At 23.1% G+C, this 11,204-nt stretch overlaps 1 protein-coding gene across 1 annotated transcript; it reads right to left on the reverse strand.

The window, feature by feature from the left end:
- Nucleotides 1-366: 366 nt before the first annotated feature.
- Nucleotides 367-7,719, reverse strand: LOC112592667 (peroxidase-like). Its single transcript, XM_025336825.1, has 13 exons — nucleotides 7,597-7,719; nucleotides 7,377-7,467; nucleotides 7,109-7,311; nucleotides 6,871-7,044; nucleotides 5,282-5,463; nucleotides 4,960-5,158; nucleotides 3,063-3,260; nucleotides 2,405-2,552; nucleotides 2,161-2,317; nucleotides 1,860-2,033; nucleotides 1,559-1,757; nucleotides 1,365-1,467; nucleotides 367-498 (listed from the first exon to the last, which is right to left on the reverse strand). Exons 1-13 carry the CDS (start codon nucleotides 7,676-7,678, stop codon nucleotides 435-437), a joined length of 1,974 nt encoding a protein of 657 aa, XP_025192610.1. The 5' UTR covers nucleotides 7,679-7,719; the 3' UTR covers nucleotides 367-434.
- Nucleotides 7,720-11,204: the final 3,485 nt, after the last annotated feature.

Consider the following 11,204-nt stretch of genomic DNA (forward strand, 5'->3'; position numbering starts at 1 on the left):
AGATACATTTTTAATCCAGGAACTTGATAATTTTTAATTGTTTTTATTTAGTCGCCTAAACAACATTATCAAGTTAGTATCTACCCAGTGATCTTAGTAAACAATAATGCTGCAATGATTTATCATTATCATCTATAAGAATAGTGATATTTCTGTGATATATAACTAAACAGTAAACATGTTGTTAACTCGTTTTCTGAGTTTTGGATGAATTTGAAATAACGATAGGAATATAGAATTGTATCCAAGAATATAAAGACACAATGGTATTCAAACAAAAAACAGTCGCCAGGTAGATATCTAATTATTTTATTATACAACTAACTAGGTTATGAATTTCAACAATATTAATACTTTGTAGCCAATTATTAATTTATTACAAAAAAAAAAAAAAAAAACAGTATACAGGCACTATAATATTAGGTAGGTATGTATTAAAGTTCTTTCCAAGGATCTAAATTAAGTTTTGGTATGGAACTGCAAGGTACCAAAGGATTACTGAAAAAAAAAAAATCAATAACAACAATTCTAATAAATCTATTATTTCACATTTTTTTTCATTTTATACATTATTGAATATTATATATATTTTGTATTTTAATAATTTAAACTAAATACAATTTTATTGTCTATATAAAGGTAAAAATTATAGTTACTATAGGTGCCTAACCTACCCATGCTTTTATGCTTTCTAATATTATTAATATACCTAAAAATATAAATACTATATTTTCGATAGATAAAATATTTTCCTATTTGTTTTCCGACAATAAGTACCTTATTATTTAAAATATATTTAACTGTCCTAGGTATTACAACATTATCCACAATTTTATTTACGAGTATGTTTTAAGTCAATATTACTTTTTAGATTTCTCTTGTTTTATAAACTTTTTATTTGTTCTTTTTTTAAGTATTCACTCATGAAAAATGTATAAAAGGATTTAATGTTTTATTAAGATATTTCGTTTATTTATAAGCTAGACAGGATCATATTAATTCATTTCCTATTTTTGTATAAATAAGTTATTAAGTAAACAATTAAAAAATATAAAAATCGTAATAACTAGCTTAAGAGTTATTAGTTATTATTATCGCACTTGAAATAAAAAAGTTATGCTAAGATATTTGATGTTGATAAATTTTTCTATAAAATTTAATTTTAAAATCTCTAAATTAGACATTTTATATCGCTAAAACAAAAAAAAACAAAAAAAACATATTCTATGGGGCTCATGGATAGATTTATGGTTAAAAAATATTTTTGTTTATGCTATACTTAGACGCCATTTATATAGTATATTATGTACCTAATACACTATGAGTAATATTGAAAGTAATATACTATAAAATAGAATACTCACTGATTACTGATAACGTCAAAAGCGTTACGTTGTATAGATTGAATGTCTGATGTCATACATATTATTAGTGATAATGTTGTTTTTCTTATTTCATCGAGTTGATCTTTTCAAACAATTTAGTAATATATGGCGAGTAAAAAAATTTATTTAAGCTTTAAATTTAATAGGTATCTAACAAAAGTGTCAATCGTTACCTGAACGAAAAGATCCTGTTTGGTTTCCAAATTCATAAAAGAAACGATCACCAAATTTCCATCTGAAAAACATTTCTCCAGAAATACATTGAAACGTGTGGCCCAACGAAGATCCAGGTTTCAATTTTTCTAGCAAACCTGCTACGTAAAAGTCTACATCATCTACATGCTCGTACAAGCTAGCTAAGATATCAACATTCTTGAAAAACAATGTTTTTATTAATAATAATTTAGTGAATTCCAAGTGTAATAGTTAAATATGTTGTGTAATGTGCAATTATTCTTTAACGCAGATATTTACTTTTTTAGTTATTTGATCTGTAAAATCGTCAAAAGTTTTGGCTTCGCTCAATCCACACAATTGCCTAAATTTATTATAAGATGGTTCTCCAAAATCTCTACCACGTTCCATGTCAATGCTGACTAAATCGAAGCCTTCTGTTTTGTTCGGATCTCTAAATAGGTATTCGCTAACCTAAATTAGGTAGGTAATAAATTATTATAATCAGTACCATATTTATTCTATTTTTTTTAAACGTGAAAACATGAAATTAATTTATTTAATAATGCAAAACAATGTAACCAATAAATAATTATCAAACCTCAGGTGTGAAATATTGATCTTGGTCCTGTGCAATTTGACTAAGTAAACCTCTAGTAAAACTATCATAATTATCTCCTCTTTGCACTATGTCAGTTCTTAAGAAAAAATCACTCAAACGAATTTTCGACGTAACTTTTCTGGCTTCATTGATCAAGCTATATATACAAAAAAAAAATAGTTATATAATATGTGCTGGAAACTTAAATTAGTAAAAAAAAATATAATCTTAATATTATTAATACTCCACATATCCCTGTATTTCGCTATGAAGTGATCTGTATGCAGCACCGGTAAAACTGGTTATCGTAGTTGGATTTAAAAATTTATCATAATCCATGTTAAAACCTTTTTTTAATGGTAGTAATTTATTTGCTTTGGAAAAATCTTTTCCTATGATATTTTTAAACAATAATATTAAAAATTGATCCGTTTATAATATTCTATAAAATAGCACTAAATACCTACTAAATAGCATTTAAGAAATTATAATGTTTTTAAAATATTTAAAAAAGTTTCAAATACTTTTAAAAATACTTTTACCTAACAAATCTATCTTAAAATTTTAATGAACTATTTTGTAAATATTAAATATTTACATTTCTGATTGTTATTTATGTGTAAGTATATAATATTATACTACGAGTATAATCAATGTCACGAGTGTCAATGTGATGCTAAGTCTGGAAATGATTAAATTGCCTCACACTCGATTGCACATATTTTATTATAGATAAAAAGAAATATAAGTTTATTTAAACGTACCTTATAATATTAATAATAATATATTATAAAAATACCTATCTAATAAGTAATAACTAATGAGCAATAAAATACAAAATATATTTTTAATTTTTGTTTTGTATTACTTACTATAAAAGTACCTAATTTATTAAGGCATACCTAGAAGTCCAGGAACAAATTCATTGTATACTACGTGCTGATACATCCCTATGAGTAATTTTCTGGCTTCTTGGTACAATCGTTCGTCGTCCCATGAGGGATTTATTTTTTTGAGATCATCGCACAGTATGTTATGTAGTCTCAATAGTGATATTGTTTGAACTGCTATATCGGGATGTTGATTTACTCTTATATCACCTAAGATAAATATATTTCAAATATTAAATTATTAAAGATGTATTTTGTTAAATTATCTGATTAAAAATTACACGATACTAAATTTATCTAAATGCATGCATATTTTGTGTGAAAAAAAGGTTAGGAGCAAATTAATAGTTCTTAGTAAAATATATTTATTTAAGTACTTTAGTTAAAATAAAAAATCAAAACATAATAAACGGAAATTTTTATTATTAACTATATAAAAAATAATTAATATTTTCTTATTTGTTGCTCAAAAAAAAAAAAAAAAGACGATAATAAAGTACCGTTCTGCTGTACAATAAGGTATCGAGTGGGATTATTGTTTTGGATATTAAATTTGAATTAAATTATAGAATTTTATACGAAAACTAAATCTGAGTTGAAACGGCCTGTTAATCTATATTGTTAAGTATATTTCATAGTATGTTTTTTTTTTTTTTTTTTGATATAGCTATTTATGCATTAAGTATTACAATAGATTGATACCTACCTATATTTTTTTCTAAAAATATTCTATTTATTATATTATTAGTATTTATTTATTTTATTAATATTTTGTACATAATATTTAATGCGTATACTATATTATATTAATTTACATAACTCGAAATTAAATATTATCTTTCTGTAATTACCAAACAGTGAAAATAGGTTAAAAGTAAGAATAGATAATATTTTAAAATAATTCAAAAGTTTAAGTTTCCAGCGTTTCCACGAATAATGTTTTTAAATTATAAACAAGTAAATTAACATCCTATTATTAATTGTTTCAATAGGTGATTTCGTGATTTATCTAGATATAAACTTTTAAAATGTCTATAAAAATAATTGTTTTAATACATGTGTTTAGAATTATGGTTTTAGTAGGAACTTAGTTTATTGAACTATTTATGAGAAACATAGTATTCAATTTCTAAAACTTGGATATAAAACAAAAAGTTTATATGAGTTTTTAGCTACAAAATAGTTTGCAATTTTTTGCGATTTTGTCGAATATTGTCATTATTTTAACTTTAAATATACATATTTTTTTTAAAACTGAGCTATGTTTTATTTATATTTTTGTACATACATAAGAAAAACTTAAATGGAACTTTGTATTAAATTTTCAAGAATTTTTACCAAGAAAAATATTTTTGTAGCTGACATTTATAGAAACTAAAATTAAAAAAAATTTCCTTATGTATATAAATAGTTCAAAAAGAGTAAAAATATTTTAAAAACTATTCCTTATATAGAAAACTATAATATAAAAATATAAACATTTTGTGAAAGTTTCAAGTATCTACGGTTATTCCCTTTTTGAACTTAAAAAAATAAAAAAATATATTTAGTCAAAAACGTATTTAATTTTTTTTGTTTTTCATGATTAAATAAAAAAACACTGAGAATTTTTATTTTTTGATCCTAAAAGTACTAACTAAATTCAATTTTTTACCAGAATCCAACCCCAAAGTTGAAAATTAAAGCATTTACTACCTCAAAAGATGATGATAGACTGAAAAAATAACACATTATTGTAAAATCAATACATTCGCCGTTTCAATCAGAATCTAAAATTACATTGATTAAAGTTGAAATTAAATTACAAGTGAATAATTTATATTTTTATAATTTTTATTAAGATAATATGAAAGCATTTTCATATAATAATGTACCTTTGTACAGTAAACATAAATTTAATATAAATTACCAGAAGCGTAGCATACAGTCCCATCATTAACAACGTTGCATTCTTTTGTTGCTTGTTTAACGTTGGGTAAATATGATTTTCCTTTAGGTCCCAATTGTCTTCTAAGTTTTCCGTAAGATAATGTTCGCAATGAACGTGCTGTGATTTCATCTGAACCATATAATAATGAAGCGTCAATGAAACTGGTAACTTCAATTTGCTGACAAAATAATTAAATGCATTAAACTATTATACACGTTTAATATATCTATTTTTATTTATTATTATTTTCAAGCTATAATAAAAAAATATAAACGAGATAAGGGATCATAATTATATTTACTTGTCTGACTGGTTTTATTTGGCAACCTATATCTGCAGTATCAGCAGCTCGTGGAGTCGATAAACATCGTCTTTTTGAAGCATCAGGATCATCATACGGGATCGTAATTTGTAGACAATCTTGTGGTAGTATTTTTGGTGTGGAACCATCTGAATTGCAACATTCTAGTGTACTACCATTACCTTTTTTAATAAAATATGTAATAATATTAATTAATTATTTAACTTAATAATCTATTAAATAAACTATCAATTAAATCAGAGATCAGGGATCTTCATAATTTTAGTTTCAGTTTGGTTCCCAGAAAAACATAATTATATTTATTTTTTAGTAATATTATGATCTATATAAATACAAAAATGTCTGATCTGGTTCTTCAAAATTAAATATTTTTGTTAATACTGATTTTGACCAATTTTATATTAATTTTTGCATAATTAAAGAAAAATAACAAATCGTTACAGTAAAAATTGTTAATGTAGAAAAATGCATAATCTTTTATATCGGTTATTTGGCTTAGGTTTAAAAATATTAAAATAAAGGTACCGTTAACCGGGATCTGTAAATTGCGTCCCCCAAAAAAGTTATAGTCATATACTAGTAAATTGCGGCCCATGTACTTTTAAAACATATGTAAATTTCGGCCTGGGATATTCCGATTTCCGGTCGGCTATACAATATAAAGATTAGTAATAACTAATTATCTACGATGTAGATATCAGCATGAGAAGTCAGGGAACAAAATACGTGTGAAAAAGAAACATTGTACATGAAAAAAATGTATGAATTGCAAGCAAAAATAAAAAACTCGGTTAGACTATGCGCGGAAATTATCTTATTAATTTTTACCAGTTTTTTAATCACAATTTTTTTTTTAATAATATATTTATAATGATATACACTTTTACCTAATACTTTATTATTAATTATTAATAATACATTTTTAAATTATAAACAAAAAAACAGCAAAACCAATATTTTTAACCATATCAATACTAAAACTATCATATTGACAGTCCTAAGTCTGAAAAATGAGATGAAAAATATTAATTTTAATAAATAAATTGATTTCATACAAATTTATATCTCAATCACAGTAAGTTTACATATATACAAAATATACACTGGCCGCAATTTATGTATGTATAAAATATACTCGGCCCGCAATTTACACTAAAACGGTAATTTATATCAACAATTTTAACTTTTTGCTGGTTTTTAACGCTTCAGTAATCTTAAATTAATTAATTTTTTTTTTTAAAAGCATCATTAATTAAATTAAATATGAATTAAATTATAATTTTTTGCAAAAACATTTAACACTAAATTTTTAAATAAATTTAAAATAACAAACTAAAAAAAAGTGTAAGCCATATGCTATTAATATAATATTTATTATAATATTGACTAAAACATATCTAAATATATTCTCACAATTTTATATTAACCAAATTGAAAAAAAAAAAAACAAAATAACAAAAATTCTTTAAAAAAAAAAAATACTTACAAGTTTAATGTACAATATAAATATAAAAATTATCAGTTTCATTTAAAACTTTTAATGTATGTTAATACTTTTACAAACTTACTTGAGGTTTTAGAAAGTATTAATTCAGTATCGTGTGCAACCGTCTGACCAAATTGCATAAACAATAAATTATATTTAGGTGAGGGGTTATCCTTGCTTGGGAACAAAGTTGTTCGTATTTTTCTCGCGTTTGGTAATTGTTTACCTGATTTTGCTCTTCTTTGTTGACTCTTACCTTAAATTGTAATTTATTTTCATATTATAGGTAAAATTGAAATAAAAATATTTTTATTTAATACCATCCGAATAGTCTGCTTGAATAATTCGTATGTTTGCTGATTTAGCTTGTCCCCAAATTGGAAATAATAAATTATTACAACTCCCATTTATGGTTCTATATTTAGCTATGGGATCACATACTGGTTTGGGAAAACATTTATCAGCTAGATCAATATCTTGAGGTTGTAAGAGTCCAATAGATTTTGACGAGTCCATTAGTGACCTAATAGGTGTGTAAATATATATTTAAATAAAATACCGATTATATGAAACTATTATTTTATTTACGGTATATTAGAAGGATTTAGATCTATAATAAATTCGCCATTCATGCAGCTTTGTGACTCTTCATACTGAATTTCCGAATTATTGTACAAATCTATATTAGAATAATAATTAAAATATATTATAATTTATTATTTATTTGCATAATATTATATCATATTGTTAAATATATAAATATGTAATAATATTATACATACTATAATTTTAAGAAATATTAATTTACCTGTAAATAATTTATTTTCTTTATTCTGAAGTTTGCATGATATGCTAGCAATTAATACCAGCAAAATTGGAACTCTCTTCATTTTTTTAATGAATATCAAAAATACCGTAGTTGTGAAATGAAACTAATTTGATAATACATACCAAATATACATTAGCTCTTATACTTATGTGTAAATTAACGCAACCCTACTTTGTATGTATCGGTTTAAATTTTAAATAATATGCTTACACAATACTATCGTACAACATTTATCATTTTATCATATATCTAGTTTTAAGTACTGAAATACATACAAGGTATGAACTATAATAAACAATTACTGGTGTATTGTTATAACATAAACTTATATATATTATTATCCATGTGTATATTTTAATTAAATATAATAGATTATAATATTATGGTTTTTTTGAGCAATGATTTGTTTTCATTTATAATAATAATCACATCTTTTTTTTAAATGTGTAAAAAAAATATAATATATATTATTATATAGATCGCATGTTATATGAATTTATTTATGCTATGGTTTGTTGCCAACATTATGTCTCCCTTCCAAAAATCAAATTTCGACTCTATTTTAATCGATCCAATGCGTATAATTTATAAAGTTCGCTTATTCGACCGTTGTTGTATCCAACTATGGTCACGCGTCGTAACACATTATCAAATTATAATAAATGCGATACCATTTTAAAATATTGTGTGAAATTATATGTAATTAATCGCTAAGTAATAGATTTGCGTATTGGTTACGAACATACGAATATAAGATACTAATATTATGTATCGTAGTCGGTAGATAGTCGACCATGAGGGCATTTTAGTGGAAATGGTTTATGGCTATCAGTCGTCACGGTTTGTTCATGCTCAATTTTGATATATCATGAATTTAATATATACATGTATAATAGGTGAAACATTGTAGATATGTAATATACGTACCTACATTACGATTGCCAAGAAGTTACGATTGTTAGTATAGCAAGCATTTATACTATAGTCATTATTTGTTTTAATATTTTTATTCGATATCATAGATTATTAGATTATGATAGTTATTAGTTTTAATTTTGTATAATAGTTGTAGAATTTATATTTACATCGTTTTCATAGCTGTATCAATACTATGATAAACTATGTAAATCACGACATATTCTTTGTTTAAAAATACATTTAATTTCGATGGGTTCTTTAAACAAAACAAAATATATTCTTTTGTTTTATAATACTTAATAGTTCTTAGCTCAGTTTCGAATTAATTTTTAATATTTTAGTAACTTAAGTTTTTTTTTTTTTTCATTTTCTGTTTAATATTCATAGATAACATTTATACTTACGCCTAAAAATTATAATAAAGTAAAATATCTTCTGTTTTTAGCTAATCAGTTAAACTAAATAATTATTAAATAATTATTACTTTAATTATTACTCTAATTATTACACTTCATAAGTTTACAAATTTAAGTATAATTATAACAAAGTTTTAAAATAATGCATGTAGTAATTTTAGTTCATAGATACTTAATGATTAATATTTGGTGCAACAAACACTTTCTTTTGGAAATAACTAATATTTGTTATATGCACTTTATGAACGATATTATAGCTTTTCGTATTTAATTAAGTTAATCTTTCAGGTGGAATAATATAATAAAAAATAAAGTCAATATATAAGTTAATAACTTATTTGTTATTTTAAAATTTTTAAATATTACTTAAATTAAAAGAATACATTTGGTTATAAATTCGTAATACAGTCGATCACAAACCTGTAAAACATTTATCCGGCAATAGGTACATTGGAAGGAATGTATGACTCAACATGATACATACGGTTAATAAATTCTTCTTCTTAAAACTCTTTTATTCTAAAATAATTATCTATTTTTTGGAAAATGATTAAATAAATGAGGATGTGTAGGTACTATTATTTGTAGAATTATTTATTTTGTTGATAGATATTTAATGATTATGTAGATATTATTGTATAACAGTTTTATTATTGCATTAAAATACTATGAGTATGACATATATTTCTTTTTATTGATTAGCAATAAAAAGAAATAAAATGTACTGAAAATTTTTAGCTATAAATATATGTAAAATATAATATACACTAGAAAGTTATAAAAAAAAAAAAAAACAAATTAATTTTCCATAAATGTCTAATAAACAAATAATACCAATGGTCTGAAACCTGATCGATAATAGCTTCTCTTAAATTTTCCCGATAGTTTGATACAAAAATATTGTAACTATGGTATATATCTGAGAAGTTTATATATTACAATATTATCTATTTTTATTTATTTCAATATTAATAAAAATAATAATTATAAACATCATTATAAATATTATTTTTAATGTTGAATTAATTTTTTCGAAAATTTTTAAACTTGTACTTATCGATGAACTATACAGAGCAAATCGTTAAATATTTATTCATAACATAACTTAAAACTTTTAAATATAAAAAAATATGAACATTTTAAGTTTCATATTTTATCTATGAAATGAAAGAGATTTTGTTATTAGTTTATTACTTAATTTTTACGATAAACCAGAATAAATATACAAAAACCTAGAAATCTGCTTATTAATAATTAATTAATATAAATTAATTAATTTACCTAATATTATACCTATGATACCTATTGATTTTAAAATTTTAGTGTATTGTGTTATTTAGCACCTTTTACATTTGTTTAAATATATAAATGTTGATTTATCATAGTTTTTTCGTGAGTTTTAATTATAAAGCATTTATAAAAACCATCTTAACACCTTTTGGTTTTGAGTCTACACATAGGTTTAAATTAAAATGTTCTTCACAAAAAAATGTTAAATCACTATTAATTTAAATAAAAAAAAAAAAAACAGTAGACGATAATTTTTTAAGTAATTTGCATTTTTATAATTAGACATAATGTTTTTTGTTTGTATAATTAGTATTATCTAACTACAATTAAATAGGTAGGTAATTTAATCTCAAGATATATATACCTCATATCACTCTCATTAATTTAGAATAATAGTGTAATTATTAGTAAAACTTCAGATTTATAGGAATGAAATCATTTTATAAGAAAAAAAGTTGATAAAAATGGTAAAGGATTACTTGTTTTAATTTGAACAACATTTTTTGAGATTCTAATTTAGTTTTGAAAGGCAAAATTGCAGTGTCGTGTGTAATAATTTGATTAAATTGCATCATAAGTAAATTATGTACCTACAGCGGCTATAGGTAGAGGATAATCTTTATCTATGAAAACAGTTGTTCATATTATGTACCTGAGACCTAACAATTGATAATTCATAAGCTAATTTCCCTTTTCTTGTTTGGCTATTATCTTAAATTTAATTTTATTCATATGTCATATAAATAATAATATTTACTAAGCAATACTATATGAATAGTTTGATTGAATAATTTGTATATTCGCTGTTTTAGCTTATCCCAAATTGGATTATCTAAGTCATTACAACTACCATTCATGGTTATTCTATATACTTTTATATCAATACTTGATATCACAACGGGCTTGGAAAGACGTTTGTTGGTAAAACTAATATCTGACAGGCTTAAGAGTTCAATAAATTTT

The sequence above is a fragment of the Melanaphis sacchari genome, unplaced genomic scaffold (assembly GCF_002803265.2).
Source record: "Melanaphis sacchari strain LSU unplaced genomic scaffold, SCAv2.0 Contig0_pilon_pilon, whole genome shotgun sequence".
Taxonomy (NCBI): domain Eukaryota; kingdom Metazoa; phylum Arthropoda; class Insecta; order Hemiptera; family Aphididae; genus Melanaphis; species Melanaphis sacchari.